Below are 25,572 nucleotides of genomic sequence, written 5' to 3'. Positions count from 1 at the left end.
CTGCAGGAAAGGCAGTGCAGACTGGAGAGTGAAGATCCATAATTTCATCTTGGCAACTGACAGGTTTAGGGTTGAAAGATCTAGGATGGGTCTTAAGTCCCCCATCGTGTTTGTCACTAAAAAGAATCTGGATTATATGTCAAATACAGACTGGTCTGGGGGGAATGGGCTGGATGACCCACTTTTCAAGCAGCTTGGAAATTTCTACTGCTGCCTCCTCCCTTTGCGTGGGTGGAACATCCGTGAGGTGTTTGGGAGGAAGTGGCGTTTGGATGAAGGGGACTGAAATCCTCTGGATATGGTTTGCAACACCCAGCGATCGTCTGTGATGGACTCTCAAGCTGTTGGGTGTAGTGAAAGGCGTCCCCCGACTGCCTAAAGACATGAGCAGCAGGACAACTCTTCAGAACAGCTGCGTGGGTCTGTCTGGGAAGGGATCCAAAGACCCCTGATTCCTCGGACCTCCTCTGCCACGAGGGTGGGGTTTATCAAATCCCCCTCTGCGGGAATGCAAGTCCTGAGCATCCTAGGAGTAACTCTGAGACTTCTGGAACCACATCTTCTTCAACCCTCTCTGATTCCTGAAAAAAGGTTCGTTAAAGGGATGAGAAGCGTATTCCGATGCCAGACAGAGTCTTCCCATCCTTCTCATTCTTGACCAGTGTGTCACGTAAAGTCTTTCCAAAGAGTGTGGAACCATCATAAAGGGCATTCGTAAAAGATGACTTAAAGGGTTCCAAAAAGGCACAAAGTTGGAGCCAGGTGTGACACCTAATGGCAATGCCTGCTCTGGCAACTCTTGCGGTGCCTTTGGTACCGTGAGATAGGAACTGCACAGAAGTGTTGGAGACAGAGGTAAGGGTGGCTATCCGGGAGGAAAATATCTTCTCCTCTGCTGACATGGCTCCTGGGGCAGACTCATTGATCTCTTTGACCAGATCACGCTGCAGCCTGATGACGAGTGCCAAATAGTTCAGCGCACATACCGAGAATATAGCTGAAATGTAAACCTGCTTCCTAAAATGGTCCATTATCCTAGACTCTTGGTCCAGTGGATGGACCATGGAGGTCTCCTGCATGAGCTCCTTCTTGGTGGCTGCACCACCACCATGGCATCAATGGGGGATCCCTTCGACCAGTGCATTTTGTCAGATCGGGCACTGAGGATCTTGTCAGGGTACTTGGGGATGGGCTCACAGTACAAGTCTCCTTCCACTTTCAAGATGTAATAAGAGCCACCAGGGGATATGTGGTAGGGGACACCCAAGATGTAGAGAGTCCTGCACCAAACACCTCCAGGAACACCAACTCGTCAGGGTTGGGTTTTTGGGCCTACCACCTCCAAGCTGGCGAAGGATCCCCATGATGTCTCCAAAGGAGACATTGGGGGTGACCGGGGGAACTCCCCCTCTCCTCTAAGTTGGTGTCCTCCATGAGGGATTCTGGCAAAGAGTCTAAGTGCCTCCTTTTGCACATGATGCTTTCGGGGAACCTCCTCGGGGGGGGGGGGGGTTCGCTGGGAAAGACTTGAAAACTTCAAACTGTTCCTGTGAGGAAGCTCCCTAGGGCAAAGTGGCAGCAGGCTGTCCATGAGGGGGCAGGAAGGAAGAATCTGGTTCAGATACAGTCAGTCAGGATGGACTCAGAGGATAACAGTGTCAAGGGTCTCGGAACCGAGGAGACCCTCTCCACCACATAGAAGGCTGAAGGAGAATGAACCCCTGTGGCTGGGACCACAATTGGGTCTGTAATCCTCTGAGTATACGGGTGAGCCAGAGCCGAACCTCCAGGCGCTGAGACTCAGAGTAGAAGGCCCAGCTCTGAAAAACTCAGCTCCGATACCACCTCCTCAGATCCGCCGCCAAGGCTACGTCGGAGCCGACCCCTAGACGCCGGGGGTCCTCGGACCCAAAGACTCCAAAACTGAGGGTCGGACTGGAGAAGGAGTGATCAGGATGAAGGCAGATTTGCATGACTCCAGCCCCAGAGGGGGAGGGGCAGGCAAGACTACTATCTGTATCTGTGTGCGGATGAATCTCCACATCATCCTGTCCACCTCAGCTTTGGAGAGGCTGCGGGTAGATCTGGCGGATGACGCCACCGACACCAGCATAGACAGGAGATAAGGTGAAGCCGACATTGGGGAATGGCTCTGTGGAGAAACATGGAGAACAGAGCCGGAGGGACCTTTTGCTAGGGGCCGGGTGAGATTTTGCCAGTGGCTCGGCCAAGGAGGAGCAGTCGGAGGACCACTTCCCTCAGCCTATCCCGGTGCTTATGCTTCTCTCCATCCCCGGTCCTCGATGCGGGAGACTGAGTCTCAGAAGCTAGGGTGGAAACAATAGCAGAAGCAGTAGAAGAGGAAGCTTGGGCTGCCGTATGTGGAAGGAGGAAACCCTTAAGGATCAGTTTATTCCTACTGTCGATCAATGTGCAGTGAATGAACCCTGTGCAGATCGAACAGGGGGAATTGAGGTGCGGAACCCAAAAGCAAACTACGCACAGTGTGTGGCCATCCGCTAGGGAAAGCTTACAGCCACACACTGTGCACTTTCTGAACCCTGGTTTGGGTGTCTCTGTCATAGGAGTGGAGAGAAAACTTTCCAGCGCGCGCACACAGACACACACACACACACACACACACACACACACACACACACTCTCTCTAAGAAAAAGATAGAGAGGGAGAAATGGGTATATGATTTTTTTTTTTTTTGTATTGTAGACAGATGCCCGAGCACGAGAAGCTAGAGGAAGGTGAGGTTTAGAAAAGAAGATAGAAGAGGTGAAGGATAGAATTAGAAATTCAACTCACTTACCTAAAAAAGCCTAGAGCACCTGACCACGATGCTAGCTATTAGCGCGGCAAATGAGATCTGAAGGAAGGAGGGAGGACAGGGGATTTATGGATAGGGGTGGAGCATGGATCCAATGCAGGAAAATGAGGCCGAGTCAGATCCGACCTGGGTCCGTGTCCCACAGGTTGAAGAGCAAATGAAGACAACAACTTCAGATCAAATCTTTAGCAGCAGTAGGATTAAGCAAAGCTAAATCTGCTGGGTCAGGTTTGGGAAGAGTGCATACAAACTTGAGACTGAGGAAGGTTATGTATTCTATCTGTCTAGGGGCAGCAGGCAGACTACTAGGAAATTGCAGGGAGTGACACACTTACTTCCGCCAGAGCTCAAAGAAAGTACAGTTGTGTACCTACCATAAATGTAGATGTTAGAGTGTATTCACTGTTGCAGTCATTGCTCTTGGGTTATCCTGCTGGCAGGCTACCTTCAGTCGGCCAGAATTCCAAAGTCTAGGTCCGGCGTCAGTTGCTGTCGCCTCTTCCCTGACGTCAGTGCGCCAGGGGGATAAAAGATGCAGCCAACACCATTTTCTTCAGTTTTTCTTGCCCCAGATGTCAGGTGCCCCTAAATTGGTAGGCTAAAAAAATATGCCAATAAATATGCATGCACAAAAATAACATTTCCTTCATCTACAAGCAAATACACCACATAGGTTGTATAGGATAGAGAAGTACAGATAAGTCCCAGCAAAGAAAAGGGGTATGGTGGGTGGGTAACCTGGACTGCAACCGTGAATACACTTGAACATCTACATTTATGGTAGGTACACAACTGTACTATGTTCATCGTGTTTCACTGTTGCAGTCATTACTCTTGGGTTGAATCCCAAAGCTGAGGATGGGTGGCTGGGCTAAATAGGATTAGGAGAGGCTATGAGGCCCTGCAGAACTGCAGTGGCAAAGCCTGCTCTGGATTTAGAGTAAAGAGGTAAGTGGTAGTGCTTTGTGAAAGTGTGCACTGAACTCCAAGTTGCAGCCTCTAAGATATCTTTGGTTGGTACTCCTCTGAGGAAGGCTGCTGAAGTGGCTGCTGCTCTGGTAGAATGAGGCCTAATGCCCTTAGGCACTGATTTGCCATGTTGAAAATAGCAGAAACAGATGCACTGGCCTATCCATTTAGAAATAGTCTGTTTTGAGATAGCCTTTCCTTGTGATCCTGCAGCATATGACACTACAAGTTGCGCAGTCTTTCTGAAAGCTTTAGTTCTGTCCAAGTAGAAGCGTAACTGCCTGTGTATGTCCAAAGAATGCAGAATTTTCTCACCCTTGTTCTGTGGATTTGGATAAAAGGTAGGCAAGTGAATGGTTTTGATTGAGGGCCACACTGGACACCACCTTAGGCATAAATGTTGGGTTTGTCCTCAGAGAAACCCTGTCTGGATGAAAAATGATAAAAAGTTCCACAGCCATGAGTGCTTGTAACTCCGAGACTCATCTTGCAGAGGTTACTGCTAGGAGCAGAGCTGTTTTCCAGGATAAGAATTTTATATCCACTGTTGAGGCTGGCTTGAAAGGAGGCAGTGTGAGTTTTTCCAAAACATAATTGAGGTCCCAGGCCGGAACTGGTGCTCTCCTTGGAGGCCTAATGTTTTTGGCCCCTCTGCAGTACTGCCTCATTAAAGATAGGTGGTTCCGTATTGTAATGGGCTGAAATGGCAGAGGCATGAATCTTAATTGATGAGAAGGAAAGGCCTTTGTTCAGCATCTCAGTTAGGTATTGTAAAATTGGAGGGATATTTGGTACACACGTGTCAATGCCTTGTTCCTGGTTCCAAGAACAGAATCTCTTCCATTTTTCTGCATAAGATTTTCTGGTACTGGGCCTCCTGGCCTCCAAGATAACATCCATAACAGCTTTTGAAAGAGGAGTGTTCTGAATGGCTACATTATCCGCCATGCTGCCAGATTTAAGGTCCTGAGTTGGCTGTGCAGAATCCGATTGTTTTGTTGGGTCAGCAAGTGAGAAGTTTGAGGCAATATCCATGCTGGACCTTGAGACAAGCTCTTTAGGATTGGGTACCAGTGCTGGCGTGACCAGTCTGGTGCAATCAGTATAATTTTTGGCTTCTCTTGTCTGACCTTTAGGAGTACCCTGGGAAGGACAGGCAGTGGAGGAAAGGCATATACTGTTAGGTTTTTCCAGCTGAAGGATAGAGCGTCCACTTTCCATGCTTGCTTGTAATAAATCCTTGTGCAAAATCTCTGCAATTGGCAGTTGTGAGGGGAGGCAAATAGATCTATGTCTGGGCATCCCCATTTCCTTGTTATCATGCTGAAGACTTGTGGATCCATGAGGTTTCTGCTTAGTTCGTCTGCCAGTGTATTTGTTTTTCCTGGCAGGAATTGTGCTTGCAGGTGAACTTGAAAAGTCAATACAGTGTCCCATAAGGTCATTGCTTGTCAGCAGAGGGGGTAGGAATGTGTACCTCCCTGCTTGTTTATGTACCACATGACCGTAGTATTGTCTGTCTATCAGTAGTGGTCCTGGATGAAGTAGGTTCTTGAAAGCTGTCAGTGCATTTTGAACAGCTAGCATCTCTTTTTGATTGATGTGAAGATGCATCTGATTTGCAGGCCATGTGCCCTGAATACATTTTCCTGCGATATGGGCCCCCCAGACATATTCTGATGCATCCGTTGTCAGTGTCTGTCTGGCTGTGGGCAAACTGAATGGCAGACCCTTGTTGTGGTGACAGGTCTCTTCCCACCATCGAAACTCCTGTTGCAGGCAGGGAATGAGTGAATTACTGGTCTCCAGGCGGTAATGCTGAGTCCAAACACTTTTTAGATACCACTGTAGTTTCCTCATACGCAGTCTGGCATATGGAATTAGTAGAATGCAGAACGCCATGAAACTCAAGGCCTGCAGGATTTTCCTTGCAGATAAGTGGGTTTTTGTTGCCAATTTCTTAAAGTAAGAAGTCAGCTGCTTTCATTTGTCTGGCATGAGATAAGCCAACTGGGCAGTTGTATTTAAGCTTGCACCCAGGAATATTATCTCTTGAGAGGGCACTAGTTTTGATTTCTTTTCATTTACTGTGTACCCTAGGCCAATTAGTAATCTTTTTACAAACGCCAGATGCTTTAGAAGAATGTCTTTGTTCTCTGCTTGAATTAGGCAGTCGTCGAAGTAGGGGTATATTTGAATTCCTCTTTGTCTGCAAAATGAAATTACTGGTGCCAGGCATTTTGCGAAGACCCTGGGGGCAGTAGATAAGCCAAAGGGCAGTGCAGAGAATTGGTAGTGCATTGAGCCAGCTATGAATCTGAGGTATCTTCTGCATGATTGTCTGATTGGGACATGCAGGTATGCCTCTTTTAGGTCCAAAGTTACGAGCCAAGCCTTCTTGCCCAGCATGGGCAGTAGATGCTGTAGAGTCAACATCTTGAATTTTGGAACTTCCAGAAATGTATTTAGTATAGACAGGTCCAGTATTGGTCTCCAGGTTTTGTCCTTTCTGGGCACTAGGAAAAGTCTGGAGTAAAATCCTTGCCCCTGCTCTTGTTGTGGTACTTGTTGAATGGCCCTCATGTCTATGAGGGCTGTGATTTGTTTTTGTGCCTCTGCCCATTGATTGTGTGGCAGGTCTGGCATACCTTTTGACCTTGGAAGGGTGTGAAAATGGAACCTGTAGCCTTGGGGCACTATGCTCAGGACCCATTTGTCTTGGGTAACCATTTGCCAATTTGATGAAAAAAGTGCTAGTTTCCCCCTAAGGGGGCTGCCAAAAGAAAAGTGCTTGGATCTAGCAGAGTAAAGTCATTGGGACTGTTTCCTGTAAGGTTGTGATTTGTCTTCTCCGCTTTTGGAGGTAGGAACACCTCATTGTTTAGGCCTGTATCAGCCTTGGGGCTGAGATCTGCCTCTGGGATGCCTGTATCTGCCTCTTTGTGGTCTGTCTGACACTGGAAAGGACCAATTTTTAGAAGGCCAGTTTCTGCTAAACCTGGGTGGCTGTACCTGTAAGAAATCCTTGACTGTCTGCATGGATTTTGCTTTATCCTCCATTTTTTTCAACACCTCTTCTGCTTTAGTACCAAACAAAGTATCATGCTATAATGGTCCATCTAATAATTTTGCTTTAACATGATCAGGCAGATTCTGTTCCTTTAACTAAGCATGCCTTCTAATAACAGAAGCTGTAACAGCGGCCCTGCAAGAGGCCTCCAGTGAATCATAACCACATTGCAAAGTATGCTTTCCCACTTGTTCAGCTGCATGCAATAAATCCTGCATTTCCTTGTTCTCTGAACATTCAGTATTTGCCAACAATTTCTGTTTAAGCAGTGACATTAAATATTGCTGATATTTAAGCATATGAAACTGACAATTTAAAGCCCTTACAGCCAGGGTAGCAGAAGTGTAAACTTTTTTCCCCCATCTGTCTAGAGCCCTAGAATCCCTATCAGAGGGGACAGGGTTTTCTGCAGTGGAAGCTTTAACCCCTTTGGGACCCTGAGATATAGTTTCTTGGTTTAGCAGCGGGGTTTTTATATAGGAATTTATGAGAATCCAGGACCCTGTAGTATCTGTCTGGCTTAGCAGGTGCAGGTGGTAAAGAGTCAGGGGACAGACCGGACTCTGAAAATACATCTACAATGTCTAGAACAGGTGGAATAGCAAGGGGTTTATGCTGAGCAAGTAGCAGAAAGTCTCTGAGCCTTTTCTTAGATTCAGAATAATCTTGGCTCTCCCAGTGGAAATGCTCCCTCATGGTATGCAGGGTTTCCCCAAAAGAATAATCCTCAGGAGGAGAGGCTTAAGGAATGGATTCTTCAGCATCAGAATCCTCATAGGGAAGCATGGAATAATCCTGTTCAGAAGAGGAATCAGAGGAAATAGAAACCTGATCAGAAGAATCATACTCTGTCTCTTGCCTAGGCCTCTTATCTGGAGGGGGATGGGAACCCCTCATCAAAGTAATTAGGTCTTCGGCCATTTTGAGCATCTGTTGTTTAGGCATGGAAGTCTGAGTAGGAGAATGCTGTACTTGTTTCTTTGTCTTTAGAGCTGCTTTAGTCTTTGAAGCTGAAGATGGCTTAATATATAGTTGTGTATGTCTGAAAACACCCTCAGAAGCCAATGCCTGTTCAGCGGCTCCGGACCCACCTGAGGGAATGATTTCCGAGTGTCTAATACCTTGAGTATCCAGAGACCCAGTCGGCTCCACGTGGGAGTCGGAAGTGGCCTGTGGCTCTGAGGTAGGGGGCTCCAGGAGCTGCGAAAGCACCTCACTGAGAACCGGCGAACCGGCGACTGGCCTAGCGGAGGCCTCGTCGTCGGTTTTGGACCTCGGATGCCTATCCTTTTCCTTGTCCTTGCGTTTTTTGTAAACTACGGTCATCGGCTGTTCCAATGGCATTATATAATTAAATCTTCGGCCAAAGTAATGAAATGCAAAATCCAACCAACGCTTAATAGTGCGTTGGTTAAATCTAGCACAAAACCGATAGCTAGCAACGATGTGATCAGGGCCTAGGCATGGAATACAGTAAGAGTGAAAATCCATATGAGGTATTTGCTTCCCACAAGAAATACAATTGTTAACTTTTTCTGACATCGGTCTGGGGCAAGAAAAAAAAAAGTTTCACCAACGGGGTACTTAGCTTTAATGAAGACTTCGGTTCTGAAATTCGGATTTGAAAATCTCAGAAATCAGCCGACCGGCACTTCGAACTGCTTTTGCTTCGGGCACCGCGCGGCAAGAAAGACTGAAGAAAATGGCGTCGGTTGCATCTTTTATACCCCTGGCGCACTGACGTCAGGGAAGAGGTGACAGCAACTGACGCCGGACCTAGATTTTGGAATTCAGGCCGACTGAGGGTAGCCTGCCAGCAGGATAACCCAAGAGTAATGACTGCAACAGTGAAACACGATGAACATTTGGGGGGATGGGTGGTGGTTTGGGAAATTCCTTTTGTAACAGACTCCCACTACCGCCACAGGAAGAATCCAAAACAGAGCTCTCCTCTGAGAAGAAACCCCTGTATCAGTCCTTTCATCTTCCTGCTCAGATTCAGAACCTTGAATGTCTTCAGGAAGAGAGGTGTCCCTTTCCTTCTTTTACCAGAGAGCACCTTATAAGAAGAATTAATAGCCTGAATTAAACCATGAGTCAAACCAAGTAAACTACTCCTGTCTAATGAAATTTGAAGAGTAGTTAAATGTTTAGTTTTCTGTTTATTTTGACAGGAAATAATGGGCCAACAGTGATATTAATGGCAGTAACAATTTCCCCAGGGATGGGCACAGCATTCTGACTAAAAAGGGAAGCCTTCCTTGTTCCCTTTCCCAGGACAAACAAAAGTGTCTCTCTCCCTTGCCCACTGTGGGAACACCAATAGCCACAGAGGATGTGGCTAACCTCTGGTCCATAGTGATTGCAGGTTCTACACCTGAGGGATCCAGGGTAAAAGATGAGTGGTCTGTCAAACAAGTTATGGCCACAGCAGTTTCACCAAACTGTGGCTGAAGCAAACTGCTGTCCTGCTGTGGTGGCAAACGCTGTTTGGTTAACTTTTATTTTTCTGACTGGAAGGAGGACTGACCATGGGACCAGTAGTTTGTTCCAATGTCAAGCCAAAAATGGTTCCTCTTTCCCAGGAAAAAAAAAGCAAAAGTTAGTAAAAATTAAAAGTCTTTGTCACTTTTCCACCCACAAAAAACAGCAAACAGCACTTTAAAATACTTTGCCAGACCCAAAAAAAAAAAAAATAATAAAATAAATAGTTTCTCTAGACAGAAAAAAAATGTTTTTCTTTACTTTAGACAACTTTTAAAATGACAGAAAAAGAGCGCTCCTCTTTAAAGTACATAGGTTCATAGGTTGATACTAGGCTATCTGCCCTAGGGCATTTATAAGCCTAGCCAGAGTGTGGTTTGGCTTTCGCCTCTCTTTTAGATTAGTTAACTGTGCCCTCTATAGTAGGTCTCAGAAGATAGCCCTTTTGAGGTTAGTTTACTGTGCCTCTGTCTAGCAGGGACATAGAAGAGATCCCAGGGGTAAACTTACGATCTCCCATCCACTCGTCAAGATTTCTCTTGAAGTGGGTCAGTGAGGGGCTCTGCCTGACTTGAACTGGGATTTTGTTCCAGAATGAGGGGAACCTCTGGGATATGAATCTGTCCTTCCAGCATGTCCTATTTATTGCTGTGGTGAGGTTTAAGTCCCTGGAGTGTGTAGCTCTAAGGGATTTGGATTTCCTGAGGTGGAGCATGTCCATTAATTCTGGGTTAGACATGGCTTTGGATGTAAGGCATAGATCGCCTCTGAGTAGGCGGTAAGAACTGAGTAAAGCTGGACTTTCTTTAGTCGAGCTGCATAGGGCATCTGTTTGAGGCCCTTGATCCTCTTGGTGAGGTACTTTTGGGGTCTCTCTAGTTGCTGCAGGTGTCGGGTAAGGTACATCCCAAATGGGGCATTGTATTCAATTCTGGGCCTGATGAGTGATGAGTAGAGGGGCACAATGACCTCTCTTGATCTAGATGTGAACCCTTTCGTGATAAGGTGGGCTATATAGAAGGTCTTTCTAACCACTTTGGCAACGTGATTGTCAAAGGAGAGATTACTATCTACTTGGGTCCCCAAATCCTAATTACTTCTTCTGTACTTAATGGATTACCACCTATGTGGTAATTTGTGGGCACTTTGTTTTTCCCAAAGGGGATGACTATGCACTTTTTGGCATTTAGGTTGAGGCCGTGGCTCTGGCACCAGGTATCCGTCTCTGTGAGACCCTTTTGGAGGATGCTTGTGTCAGCCGGAGAGTCGATTATGGCTCCCAGTTTGCAGTCATCTGCGAACTTGGTCAGCCATAGTCCTCCCGTGTTAGCCTGTACCTCGGAGAAGTATATACCGAACAAGAGAGGTCCCAGGACTGAGCCTTGTGGGACACCAGTTGTAACTGGTTTAGAGCCTGACATGGCACCTGCAATTCTGACCATGTGAGTTCTATCCCTGAGCCAGTTTGCAACCCATCTTGTGACATAGGGGTTGATATTTAAGCTGGTGAGCTTATTTATGATGCCCGAGTGGGGTATTGTGTCGAAGGTTTTTGCGAGGTCCAGGTAGGCTGTGTGGACTACCTTCCCCTCATCTATGGCCTTGGTAACTGTTTCAAAGAAGTCAACTAGGTTTAAGAGGCAAGATCTGCCCTTAACAAAGCCGAATTGGGTAGGATCCAGTGTCTGGAGGTTTCCAATGTCTTTGTTTATGAGTTCCATGATGCTACGCTCCATAGCTTTGCAGACCAGACTAGTCAGGCTTACAGGGCAATAGTTTCCGGGGTCCGTTGTGGCACCACCTTTGTGGAGCGGGACCACTGTTGCTGTACGCCATTCTTTGGGTACATATCCTGTAGTAAGGCTGAGATTGAACAGTGACTTTATGTGAGGGTTCAGTTCTTCTTGGAGCTCGTGTAAGATGCAGCCCGGGACACCGTCCGGTCCCACTGATGCTGTGTTTTTTGTCTTGGAGAGGGCAGCTTTCACCTGTGCATCTGTGATGTCAGGGAGGCTACATTCTGTTGGGAGAGACATTTGCTCTTTTGGGGGGGGGGGGGGTTGTACTGAACCTATCAGCCAGGATGTTGGTAATGTCTGTGGGTTCAGTGTTTTTATTTGTCATTTTGTACCAACTCAGAGCATATCTGGGAGTTGCCACCCAGATTCCTGACATAACTAAAGATGGCCTTGTGATTATCTTTAGCGTCTTGGGCAATTTTTCTTTCGAAGCTGGCCTTAGATGATTTTATGAGGGATCGTAGTTTCTTGCTAGCACTGATCAGAGATGCCCTCCCTTTTTGGGATTTTGCTCTATCATGCAGTAGCTTCCTCCTTCTGTTGTATAGGTTATTTACGGCCGAGGTCCACCAGACAGGTCTCCTGCCTTTGGAGGAGTGAGTCTTGGTTTTATTTGGGATAGCACGATCCATGCATTCCTGTAGGTGTCCATAGAATGCGTTTGTAAGGGATTCTGCGGTTCGGGCAGCATTTTCCACTGGCCCGGGGGCTTTGAAGGATTCCACCTCGGTTTTGAGAAGTGTGAAGTTTGCTTTTGAGAAATTTTTCACCATGGTTTCCTTGGCTGGGGGTGGGGACAGGATATGGATGTCCAGTGAGATTAATTTATGGTCTGATCTTACCAATGAGGGGTTTACCTCTGGTGTGGAACATACAGTCCCCATGTTGGTGATGACCAGGTCCAATATGTTGTCCCTTCTTGTGGGAGTGGTGACCAGTTGTTCCATAGCATCTGAGTTTATAAATTCTAGGAACCGTTGGGCGAGGGTGTTGGGGCTTGAGTACTTTTCCCAATCAATGTTTGGGTAGTTGAAGTCACCCAATATTACGGTGTTTGGAGAGACCTTCATATTCTCCAGTGTTCTCAGGAAAGCCGAGTGGGGTTCCTGAGTTTGGGAGGGTGATCTGTAGCAGCCTAAAAACTGAAAGGCAGTTTTGCCCACTGTTAATTGCACGTGGATAGTCTCCGATGCTTTGTGCAGTGCCACTAACCTGGAGATGTGGGTATCTTTGATGAATATGGATACTCCCCCTCCTTTTGTGATTCGGTCAGAGTTTCGGGGCCAAAAAACATGGTATGAGTTATAACCTGGTAGTGCTGGGGTGCTCTCGGGAGCCTTAAACCAGGTTTCTGTTACTGCACAGATATCGATATTCTCCATACTGAGGAGAGCCTCGAGTGCGTGCATCTTGAGGTTTAGACTTCTGGCGTTGAGCAGCATTACCCTTAGTTTTTTTCTCCTTGTGTTGTCTATGGAGGTGGGTTTGTCTTTTGAGCCTTGCCTAAAAAAGGCACTATGGGGGTGGCAAGAGCCTTAGCCAGTATTCGAAAGCCCATGGGTGACAGGTGCAAGCCGTCCCTAGCGAATCAACGTGGCTTATCGAGCATATCATCCCAGGCTGATAGACACTGGATCCCCTTTGAATGACACCAATACTTTAGCCAATTGTTAAAATTTATCATTTTGTCTTTATATTGTGGCATCATTCTTGGTGACGGCAAGATGCTACTCAAGGTCAGGGTCATACCGGCCTAGGCTACATGATCCTAGAGCTCCTCTATGTCTCTTTTCATATAGTCCAAGGAGGTACGTCTCAGGTCATTCACACCAGCGCGGACAATGACGGAGTCGTATTTGTACTTGCTTTGGAATGACCTGAGTGCTTGTGTTATGTGGCGGATCCTGGCACCCTACAGGCAGCGTACAGTGACCTTCTCCTTGTTCAGTCTGGTGAGTGGTTTGTCAGTGTGTCTGACAATAGAGTCACCCATTACAAGTGTATTAGGTGTGTTGTTTAGCCTTAAGGGCTGTGAGGCACACTGACTTTGTGAAATATGTGATACGTGGGTATTGTGGGGTAGCGGTTGCTTGGATGTCTGTTTTGGAGGTCTCTGCTGCTTTGGAAGATTTTTATTTAGAGCCTCTGAGTATGTTTTTGTGTGTTTATGTGTTTGGTTTGCTGATGGGATAGGTCTATGTGAGACTGGATTTGTGGTGTGTGTGGTTACCTTCTTCTCCTGACTGACTGTGCCAGTCCTGGGTTGAGAGAGCTCAGCCTCCAGTTTGGCTGTATAGTTGCATCTCTCACATATATTTGAGCTTGTTGATAGGAGGCGAGGGTGGTATGTGTACATAAGGCAATTGTAACATTGCCTCAAGATTCCCAGATTCACTAGCTGGACTGGAGAGTAAACCTGAAACTGACTTATGGACATGCCAGAATAGTATAAGGAACTGCTTTTTGACCGATCAGAAAGGACCAATAGGGAGCCAAGTACTTATAAAGAGTATAAGAGGGTGTAGTGCTTTAGTTTGTTAGTGTTTACTTATAAGATTTGAGCAAGTGTAGGGCTTTAGAAGGAAAATAGAGTGCTTACTTTGAGAGTTAGAACAGTTCTAATGGAAAAAGTGAAGAGTAGACTTTGTGGAGCCGTGAATAGTTTAAACCCATTTAAGCGGCGCTGCCCGATGCTGAGTGGTGCGCAAAATCGTGCAAAACTGTGCAAATGCGGGTTTTAAAGCAGGGAAACTGAAAGAGATAGGAACTGACTTAAAAAGGCCAATAAGCTACTAGATTCTGAGTTGAGACCACTCCTCCAGGGACAGATAGGCTTGCTCAAAGCTTCCCGCTCTCACTGGTGAACAGAGAAGCTTCCTCCTATCCAAGTAAGGATATGGGCAACACAGGAACCTATAGCACAGTCTGGAATTCAGCCAAGCCTGAAATCTGGACTAATCTAGTTCAGCAAAGGTGGGAAAAAAATATTTTTTTTTTTTTTGCAGAAAACAACAGAAAATCACACAGAAAACACTTTAAATGCTATAAGCAGGCTAGTGCACTTGTGTGTAGCCTACAACAGTTAAACAATACAAAAATGAATTTAAAACGATTTTAAGAAGTGCAAACTGTAAAAAGCAGGTAAGGCAAATACAATTTTAGCTTTTTAAATACAGAACAGTTAGAATTCGCTTTTTAGGCAGGAAAATGCAGTCGGAGCAAAAACAGAGACAAAAATACTTAGATCTGTTGAAAGTCTCTCGTAGGTCTCTCTGTTGCCTGTACCACTCTGCTGGACACCAGGAGTTGTGCTGAGTTGTATACTGGGGAAAAACCGCGCAAATGCGGGTTTTAAAGCAGGGAAACTGAAAGAGATAGGAATTGACCAAAAACGACCAATAATACTACTTATATTTTCATTTATGCCAGGAGACCTAATTCTATACAGGCAAAACAGAGAGAGCCCTTAGGAAACGAGTATACGAACATATTTATAAGATAAAGATAATAAAAATGCACTTTATAAACACATATCCATATATGGTGAATCACATGGTTTTAAATTTGCCATTATAGATCACGTAGAAGTATTTACTTATGGGGGAAATTGGAAAGCACTTTTAGCCATGAAAGAAAGTAAGTGACAAATTTTGACAGATGCCATTAGGTCACCTGGCATAAATGAAAATATAAGTATTAAACCATTTTTAATCATGGCATAGATATATCATGGATGTTGCTATTGTATTTTGTATTTTGATTCTTGTTGACTTGTTACAATTTATGAGCACTAGTCATGCAAGTTTACCATTTCATTATTACATACATACATATATTTGGAGCATGTTTTAAGATGAAGTTAGTACGTGCAGAGTGTATTTTATTTTATTTACCATAATTATTTTTATTTATTTATATTGTTATTTTTATATCAGCACACTGGATCTGTTGAAATGCTTAGCTGTTTTTAGCATAGTAGTATGTATATATGGAGTTATTATGACTATGTCTCTTTAAGAGCTCCATTTCCTTTTGAATTTTTAGCGCCAAAAAGGTTATTTAAATGGGAACTGGAAGTACTCCATTTTGGTTCTGAGGAAGTCTGATTTTTAACAGATGAAAGCGCTAAACCTTATTTTCAATAAAAGATTCGTTTTTATCATTACGAGTGGATTTAGCCTGAATTTTGATGGAACACTAGTGTTGGCTATACGTGTGTTATACTCTGTTCGAGCTGTGCAGAAGTTACTATAATTTACCAGCTAGCCTTTTTCCAAATACAATTTTAGCTTTTTAAACACAGAACAGTTGGAACTTGCTTTTTAGGCGGGAAAATGCAGTCGGAGCAAAAACAGAGACAAAAATACTTTGATCTGTTGAAAGTCTCTCTTAGGTCTCTCTGTTGCCTGTACCACTCTGCTGGACACCACGAGGAGCTGTGCACCGAGTTGTATACTGGTGCAAAACCACGCAAATGCGGGTTTTAAAGCAGGGAAACTGAAAGAGATAGGAATTGACCCAAAACAGCCAATAAGCTACTAGATTCTGGGCTAAGACCACTCCTCCAGTTACATCTTGTGACAGTCCATTAAAACTTACACTCTTAACGTAAAATTAACTTTCCTAAACAAGAAAGTAGAACAAAATTACTTCTATAATGTCAAAAGTTTTCTCCCAAAGGGAACTTAACAGTCTAGCAAAGGAACAGCACAAGTTGAACATCAATCCTCAAAAGCTTGTGGAGGAGCATACTCTTCTGAGGCAAGAAATCTCTGAAGGGCTTGGCACCCAAACCTGTCTTTTTAATCAGCTCAGCTCAAGCTGACTGTTTGGGCATGTGGAAGGTGCATGGAAGCTTTGGAAGCTGGTTGGCCATTATATCATTGGCAGGATATTACCCATATAGCTAAGGGTACTGCAGAAGTGACCAATATGATGCACATTTATGGTCACCACTGCTGCAATTTTCTTAAGATGAAAGCGTGTCAGGTGAGTACAAGCCTCAAATTCCGAAATCATTTGGAGATCTAAATGAATAGGAAGCAAAAAGACTGCAGAACTCAGACATGTGAAATACAGTTTATGATGATGTAAATGCAGAAGACTCTTGACAAGATATCAGTAACAATCCAAAGGCAGCTAAGAACCTGCCAAGAGGAGAAATAACTGGTCAAGGTTAAGCTTTGTCCTATATTTGCAAGTCCTAACCTCAACAGCTACAGTACTCTATTAAAGCAGAGGGAGAAGCGAGACCTCCCACTGCCTTCTCCAAACAAAATGTTAGAGATGCCTAGGAATTTGTCGAGAGCAGAAAGACCGACTACAGCAGTATACACCTGAAGGTGCATTATCTTCTGCTGAAACTTTGATTTACCATAACAAAAGGAAGAAAATTTGAAAGGAACATAAAGGCACCCTGTTGGCCATTAGCTGGGAACAATAAGTAGAAAATGAGCCATCTGTTACCATGGCTTACAGGGATTCAGCAAAGACCTGGAAAAGGCTGCTAAGTAGTAGCATTTGGTAATGGCATGCATAGATGAGCAGGTGGCAGCTTCCAGAATGTCCTTGGCAGGGACTCCTTTCAGAAAGGCAGCAGAGGGTGCAGTAGCCCTAATGGAGTGTGACCTGACAGCCTCAAGTGACTTTTTGCAATGATGGCTGTAACAAAATGAGATGCAGTGGGAGATGCATTTTGAGATGGTCTGTTTAGAAGTTGGTTTTCCCTCAGAGCCAGGGGCAAAGGTCACAAGCGGTCAGATTTTCTCAAGGCTTTAGTTTCGTCAATATAGCAAAGGAGCTGCCTATGCACATCCAAAGAATGAAGTATTCTTTCCCCTTGGTTCTGGGGGTTGGGAAAGAATGTGGACAGGCGAATGGCCTGATTTACAGAAGTATCAGTGCCCACCTTGGGCATGAAGGAAGGGTTAGTTCTGACGGAAACCCTCTCTGGGTGGAAGATTAGGAATGGTACTGCAGCTCAGATACTCTACTCGCTGAGGTGATAGCCAGCAGAAGGGCAGTTTTCTAGTTATAAACTTTAGATAGGAAGAGGCTGCAGGCAAGAATTTTTAATGGAGGAGTAGGAAAGGCCTTTATCAACTAGACTAGCCAGGTAAACTAGAATGACATAAATCTGGTCTGAATCAGGATTGTGGTACTGCAGCTGGCACCAGAAGGAAAATCTTTTCCACTTAGCAGAGTATGATTTCCTAGTACTACGCCTTCTAGCATCTTTAAAAATGCCCTGAACCCATTTGCATAGGGCAGGCTTGATCCTGGATACTGTGAAATTACCCAAGCTGACAGGCAGAGTGTCTGCATGCTGGAGTGCACAATGCTTCCCTTGTCCTGAGTAAGAAGGCTGACTCTGAAGCAACAGATATGGATTCTGGTTGGTTAGTTCAAGTAGCAAAGGAAACTAATGCTGCCTAGGACAATCAGTATTGCCCTTGGCCCCATTTATCTTTAGCAGCACCCAAGGAAGTAGAGGTGAGGAGGGAATGCATAAATGAAACTGAGAGTCCAAGGGAAGGAGAAAGCATTTGTCCTCCAGGCTGATTGCTGTTTGTTCCTGGAACAGAATCTTTTTAGCCGAGTGTTTTCCTTGGCAGTGAAATGGTCGATCTGTGGGACGCCCAATCTCTGGACCATGCTGAGAAATCTCTCCCGATGCAGACACCATTCGTGGGGGACCATCAAGTTTCTGCTGAGGTGATCTGCTAGAGTATTTTGAGCACCTGGAAGGTATTGTGCCAAGAGGTGCAAACCCAGAGAGTGGGCAGTTTACCAAACTTCCATTACTAAACAACACAGAGGGTAAGAGTGGTTGCCCCTCTGCTTATGTACCGCATAACTGTGGTGTTGTCAGTCTTGATTAACAGGACCCCTGGCTCTCATTATTCCTTGAAAGCTATCAGGCCTTTTTGCACTGCCATAAGCTTTTTCCAGTTTACATGCCTGTCCTTGAACTGAATCTCTCACTTACCTTGGGATTGGAAGTGTTGGAAGTGAGCCCCCCGGGTGTCTCTGAAGCATCTGTGATGAAAGTCTTGCCCTGGGGAGAGAATCTGAATGGAAGTCCCTGATATTCTACACAAGCCTGTCCCCACCAAGCAAACTCCTCCTTCAGGCAAGGAATCAGCTGTATCTCGGTCACCAGGGGCTGTATGTGTTGGCACCATACATTCTTGAGGTACCACTGGAGTTTCCTCATGTGCAGCCTGGCCAGGGGAACTATGAGGATACAAGATGCCATGTAGCCCAGTGCTTGGAGGAACTCTCTGGCTGAGATGTATTGTTTCTGCTGGATTCTTCTGAAGTAGTAGGTCAAAAAGGAGACTTGTCTGGGGGAAGGAAGGAAGGCTTTTTGAAGAGAAGAGTCCAAGAGGGCCCCCAGGAAAACTATCCTGGTGGATGGAACAGTGTTGGATTTTTGCAGATTTATGGTGAAGCCCAGGGAGGACAAGAAGTTCTAGGTAAACCTCAGATCCTTAAGAAGTTTTGATAGGTTTGTGGCTTGTAGTAGGCAGCTGTCCAGGAAGGGGTACATTTGGACCCCTCTGGTCTTGCAAAAAGCAATCAGAGGGGCTAAGCACTTGGCAAAAACCCTGGGAGCAGTAGACAAACCAAAGAGCAGTGGTGAAAATTGAAAGTAACTGGTACCTACTCTAAATCAAAGAAAGCTCCTGTGCAATTCCTGTATGGGAATGTCCAGATAGGCATCTTTTAGATCCAATGAGACCATAAAGGCCTGTGGTGCTATCATAGATAACAGTTCTTGAAGAGTCATCATTTTGAATTTTGGAATCAGGAGGAACTGATTGAGGGTGGACAGGACACCAAGAGCCTTCTTTTCTGGGAACCAGATACAGTCTGGAGTAGAACCTTTTTCTCTTCAGATGTTCTGGAACAAGTTCCTCTGATCCCTGAGAGAGCACCTCTGTTTTTTGATTTAGAGGACTATCCAGTTAGCCTGAGTATTTTCATGACTCTTCGAAAGTGAGTTTGTAACTATTTGAAATAATGTTTAGAACCCACTTGTCTGAAGTGATGAGGGACCAGTTTTGTTGAACTGGGATAGCCTTCCTCCTAGTCTTGTGGGGAGTGGGAAGAGGGCAAGGAGAGCAGGCTGGGTGAGTCATTGCTGCTCTCTCTGGCAGATGCTGGTGACGTAGAACTCCCTTGCCTGGAAGTTTCTGCGGCCGACTGTCTGGGTGTCTGCAGTTGCTGCCACTGACTTTGTGCTCTTTCCCACTGGGGTTTCCTCTGCCTGGTTCTAGATTGGGAGGGAAAGGACCAGTGTTTAGTGGGGAAGTTCCTACTAAACCTTGGTGGCTGAACTTGAAGGAAGTCTTTCAGTCTGCATAGACTTAGCTTTGTCTTCCATCTTGTTAAGAACAGCCTCAGCTTTACAACCAAACAGGAAGGCCTTGTCTAGGGGAGCATCAAGAAAGTTAGGTTTAACATGGTCAGGAAGAGATTGTTCCCTAAGCCATGCATGCCTTCTAATAAAAGAACCAGTGGCTGCCTCCTGGCTACAGCCCTCCATAGCATTGTAGCCACAGTGTAAGGCATGCCTAGCTGCCTGTGAACTGGAGTGGCAGAGATCCAAAAGTTCCTTAGAAAGGTTTTTATCCTCAAAGGAAAAGACCTTTTGTTTCAGCTGATCTAGGATAGTTTGCGAGCATTTAATCATGAGAAATTGACAGCTGAGAACCCCCATGGTAAGAGTGGCTGAAGTATACTTTTTTCCTAAATCTATCAAGAGCCCTGCTGTCTGTAGGCAAAAGTTTTTTTAGAGGAACTGGCTCTAGCCCCTTTGGGTCCTGGGGTGACCACTTCTGGATCAGTAGAAGGATTTTTGAAAAGGTACTTATGGGAGTCTGGTATCCTATAACACCTATCTGGTTTTCTAGGGGCTGGTGGAGGAGAGTTGTGATTCAAGGAGGAATCCAAGACGACATCCACAACTACATCTAAAATAGGGAGAATAGAACGAGGTTTGTACTCTAGCAGATCCAGGAACTCCCTAATTCTCTTTTTTGACTGAAGTCATTCCTGTGCTTCCCACTGGAAGTGTTCCCTTACAGCATGGAGAGTCTCTCCAAAGGTAATAACCTTGGGGGGAAGCAGAGGCCAGGTCCTCCTCAGAACTTGATTCCTCAAAAGAAGTGAGGGATGGTACTTCATCAAAACAGACCCCTCTAGGTCAGAATCATCAGCAGATTCAAAAGGATCTGGAAGAACTTCAGAAGTAAGATCCCTTTACCATTTTCCTGGGGAAGAATCCCCAAAGGCTTGTCTAGATCTGACTAAGGGGATCAGGTCTTCCTAGCCAAACCAAGTCCTGCTGATAACCCTGAGAAAGGTAGCCAGTAGGCCTAGGAGAAGGCCCTGCTGACGCACTCCTCTTAGGAGTCTCTTTGGCCTTGGGCCTAGGGATGTCTGAAATTCTGACGCCTGTTTCTCTGGAGGAATGAGGAATCAGTGCAGGCCGAAACTGCAAAAGAGCATCACCAGTTAAAGTGCACTCATCAGAAGCCGAAGCCTGCTGAGCGACCCCGGACCTGACAGACGAGCTGAAAGAAAGGGCCTGTGCAGTAGTAGATGGACCCGATGGCATGTCAGACTCAAAACAGGTTTCAAAAGAGGCCTGTGTCACCACCTCAGACACAGAAGGGGGCTGCAAAAGTGCCTCAGCTTCTTCAATGATTACAAGCCTAGAAGGAGAAACAGACAAATGGTTGTCATCTGAGGCCCTAAAGCTTGGCTATCTTATCTTTTCCTTCTTATGTGTAGGATGTTCAACATCTGAATGACCGGTGGATGCCACTGGATGCTGAGGAGGAGATTCAAGACTAAGGAATCTACACAAGATCTCGGTCCTACGTCTGACTGTCCTAGAATTAAAGCAGGCAAAAAAATGGCAACTGGGGATGTCATGATCTGGGCCTAAACAGGTGACACAGAATAAATGGAAGTCTCTGTGCGGGATCTGCTTACCAGAGCAGAGACAATTGCTCACCTTATCTGACATGAGTTAAAAGTAAGAGAAAAGATTTCCCCAACGGCGTACTTATCATTCTGATGAATTCTCGCTGGTACAGACCGACCAATGCACTGAAACACTGCTTCGGGCTCCGATGGCAAGAAAAGACTGCTTTTAATGAAGTCGGCTGGCTCCCTATATTCCCAAATGCACTGATGTCAGTTAGGATGTCAGCCAGCCTAAGGAGGAGGGGAATTTTTCTCTGGTAGTCAGGCCGCCCAACGGCTTTTACAGTAGGAAATCTCACAAGGCAGGATTGCAACAGTGAAACATGAAGCCATATACAACTGGCAAACTAGAAAATGACAAACTGAACACCACAAAGACAGAGGGTCTTGGCAGTTCATGCAACCCTGAGACTCCCCCACTATACTACTGCCTAATTGCGTTTTTTATGGTGGTAACAAGTCTGAATTCATTAATAACATGTGGGATCTTGGTATTATTTTTAACTCAAAGCTAACATTCTAAATTCTGCCGTTGTGAAGTCTTCTTGTTTCCTTCTGAAAAACATTTCCAGAAATAAGCAGTTTGACACCTCAAGCTGATCTCTCAATTGTTGTTCATGCCCTGGTCACTTCCAGATTGGAATATAGCAATGCCTTTTATCTGGGATCAATTAACACTGACCTTAATTATCTACAATTGTAGAATGCTGCAGCTATGCTACTTACTGGTACATCCTGTTACCAACATATCATAACAGTTCCACTTAGACTTCCTAGTGCAAGTTTTTCTCCATTCAAGACATGGATCCCTGTTGCCTAAACCGGCTTACTGCACCCAACCACCTCATACACATTTCTGCCCTCACCCTTCAAGGGGCTGCTGACAGTTCTATGGATTAACCTTTAAAACTTCAGGTTTTTGTGCATTTTTCTGTTATGACCCTCAGCTGTGGAATCAGTCACCTCCATGGCTTCAAGAAAGCTCAACGTTAGCTAGCTCTAGGCAGGCACTAATGACCTACTTACCTGAAATGGACTTTGATAGCGTAAGTTGACTGGGTATTATTTGTGAATTAAAATTTTTTTTTTTTAATTTGCTAAATTATTTGCGATCAGTGTTTTATTTAAAATTAACTTGAATGCCATCAAAATCCTTTATAGATAAAAGCAAGAAAAAAGTATTTATCAAACATCTGGAGAAAGTAACTTTACAGTTCGTCCTTCACAGTCTGTGTAGTGGAAGGTCAAACAGCACATGGCTACCGATTAAACCACTTCAATATTAGTGTGTACTACAATACGATAAACAGCAGACGGAGTTTTTACTTGCAGGACTGTTCACAGCAAATGACCCCATTAGGTATTGTGCAAGCAATAGATACCACAGTTTTAACATTAATAACAGTAATGTCGCATACTAGCCAAAATGATTCTAGTACAATGCAGAATATTTCACACACTGTCAAGTCCTAAACTTGCACTTTTAATTTCAATAATGTATGTTCAAGGACGATCAATGAATGTCAGCAAACAGTCCATCACCCACTAATGTAGAATAACTACTGCTTCAAGAAATAAGCAAATACGCACCAGGCAGTTCAAAAACACTTACACAATCACTAAGCATAACTAAATATGGCATTCCAACTCTCCTTGCAGTAAAGCAGTACTTGTTGGGATCAATAAGCTATAACACAGTCAGGCAATAAACTAAAGAAATTCAGTACTTACAAAACATACTGCTCAATTCTGGAAGGACAGCTGGTCCAGCATCTGAAACACAAATTAAAGGCTGAACTTGCTAACATACCAAATAGTAATACATTAGATAAATATTAGGCAAAATTACAATCTAGTTCTTCTGTTGTTACTTTCCAATGACAACTACATCTAAGAAGAAAAACATTAAAATGCTGGTCCATTATTTATAAATCAATCATTTTACAACTGAGTAAGGAGTTTTCCGTGGTGGGGTTAGCCACCTGGTGGTGCAAACCTTGGCTTGAGATCATTGTCACTGTCAAAGTGACATCCCAACCCCATGTGCAAAATGGGAAAAAGGGGTTGAGGATGGACGGATAGATTTAACAACTAAGACCTTTTATAAAAACAAGGAAAAAAAAACAACCACTCAAAATCAGCATCTATCAGGCTGTTTCCTATTCTACTACAGCATTTGGCCGAGCAGCTTTTGGTCTGTAAAACTTAACCGAGAAAATAGCTCTTCTCTAGAAGGACAACAGGAAATGCCTCTGGAGCATGCATGTTCTGGGAACCTTCCACAAGTTATCTTGCTGGAGTCAAACAATCCTCTATCACACAAAAATCTATTTCAGACATTTTAACCCAATCTGTTTCTGAAATATCTCAAGTTGCCCTGCATGTTCAAAAAAAATTTTGGTCCACTGCAGAAAAAAAAATATTTTAAAATATGAAAGGTATATAAGCTTACAATGTAACATCATTTAGCATTGCTACATCACTGGAACAAACTTTCCTCACTTTCTGCAAATTACAGCTCTGCAGTCCTGCTCATGATGCATACGTTAACTGTGCATATAATTTTCTATAACAGAGACAACACTTGCTTTTAGTTTACAACCCAAGAGTAATAAACTATCTTAGCTTCTTTAGCCTAGCAGGAACTCCAGGCAAAAAGTCTATGGGCCCTTGATATTTGCAATTCTTCTGATACCAGTCACCCCAGCAAGCAATTTCTTAATAAAGGCAACAGGGTTGGTTTTACTGATTCCTCTTTTTACAGGGACCACAACCATACCTCAGCTGTACAGATTTGTACAGGATGTCCAGTTTATTGCCCCACATCTTTGGTCTGCTACTCCAAATTTGTGGTTTTCTGGCAAATCAGCGAGGACTGAATCCACTAAATAATGACATACATTTGACTTTTTATCCTTCAGAAAATGCATGCCAACACAAAACACGTTCTTCTAGCAACTTTAAGTTTATAAGAGCAATATTTAAAATCTGTCCTTATTTGGGGACCTTGGTCCCTCCATTAGTTTAGACGTTGTCCAGATTTCTTGCATTAAGAGTTTGAGAGGTATGACTACAACTCCTGTTACGTTTTAAGAAGGCTCGCCCCTATGAATCTTCCAGTTTTCTGCTGCTAAGTTTTCATTTAGTTGTTAGAAGAGTTCGGATATCTCATTTCTTTACGTAGCTCTAAACTGAAATAAGAATGATCAAACTCTCTGGCTCTCTCTTCAGAGCACTGCACATAATTACTTAACTTTTTTTGTCTTATTTAATGCAGCCAATGTGCAATTTAGCCCAGAATGTTCAATATCTGCTCTAGCTTGCTCCACCACTACAAAAACTTTCTAAGACATTTCACCCATCACTATGTTTGGTTCATATAGGTGCTCTAGCAGCCGAAAACTTCATAAGCTGACTTTTTTTTCTTAGATGAAAATGTCATTCAAAATACAGCTTTCCAGATACCTCTGAAAAAACAAGAAAACCAGTAACAACGAAACTCCAGAGCTGCTTTAAATCCACAAATAAAAGAATGTACAGTGGAGCCACGTACTTAAATTATCCTTTGTTGAGAGTTAGTCCCACTAGACCAGTGGCCTCTTTTCAGGCAAGACCCAAGGTGGTATTCATACTAATTAAGGGAATTTTGGACAAGGCACCAGGGAACCTCCCTTTTTACTTATGGATGAGTGCTGTGGGAATTTGTAGAACCTTCTGAGCTTACAGCCTATTATAAGTACTAGTTTCTTATCTAATGGCCTTTCTTGATAGTCCTGACAAACTTTGACATGCATGCCCTAATAATGACGGTGTACTGAATTCATGGCTCTATCATCAGCAGCATTTTATTAGCATGTTTTACGGAACCACATCTCTACAATGATTGTTTTAACTTTTTGTTTATTTATATGCATTCCAAAACCAGAGCGTCTCATGTCCGTTCTTGCCTTGTAAGAACCCTCCCTCAGACAGCACCTACTTTCTCCAGGAGGGCCACACCAGTCAATCCTGGAGTAGCTTTGCGTCACCTAGTTTATGTTTAAACAAAGTTATTGAGTCTCACTGCTTAACATGCAGGAGAAGTCTGGGAGATGCTGGATTATAAAGCTGTCCCTCCACTGTGTTTTATCTGTTGGTGACCCTTTAATTTCATGGTTCTACTACTGGTGGATATTGGACTTGTGGAGAAAGAGGTGGTCCAGGACAGTTGGGTCATTAATGATGAGGTAAGAGACACAAAAATCTCCCCTCAATAGACTATAAGGCGCTGAACAAAGGGATATAGCTTCCATCCTCTCTTGGCAGCACAGGGACTTTAGGCCTGTAACCTTCTCAATTAGGAACCTTTAGGGTCTTTCTAATTGTTTATGTTTACTGAGATACATCTCAAAGGGGCCATTATACTCAATAACTA

The 25,572-nt window shown here is 44.4% G+C and overlaps 1 protein-coding gene across 1 annotated transcript in view; it reads right to left on the bottom strand.

The window, feature by feature from the left end:
• ATXN2 (ataxin 2) overlaps positions 1 to 25,572 on the bottom strand; it is a 2,781,632-nt gene that overhangs the window by 1,271,227 nt on the left and 1,484,833 nt on the right. The window contains exon 18 of the mRNA XM_044068622.1: positions 22,890 to 22,931. Within this exon, the coding sequence (XP_043924557.1) occupies positions 22,890 to 22,931 (42 nt within the window). The remainder of the gene's footprint in view (positions 1 to 22,889; positions 22,932 to 25,572) is intronic.

The sequence above is a fragment of the Protopterus annectens genome, chromosome 4.part0 (genome assembly GCF_019279795.1).
Source record: "Protopterus annectens isolate FY-2018-M chromosome 4.part0, PAN1.0, whole genome shotgun sequence".
Lineage (NCBI taxonomy): Eukaryota > Metazoa > Chordata > Ceratodontiformes > Protopteridae > Protopterus > Protopterus annectens.
The sequence above is the reverse complement of the archived record's forward strand: the minus strand, read 5'-3'. Positions and strand labels throughout refer to the sequence as shown.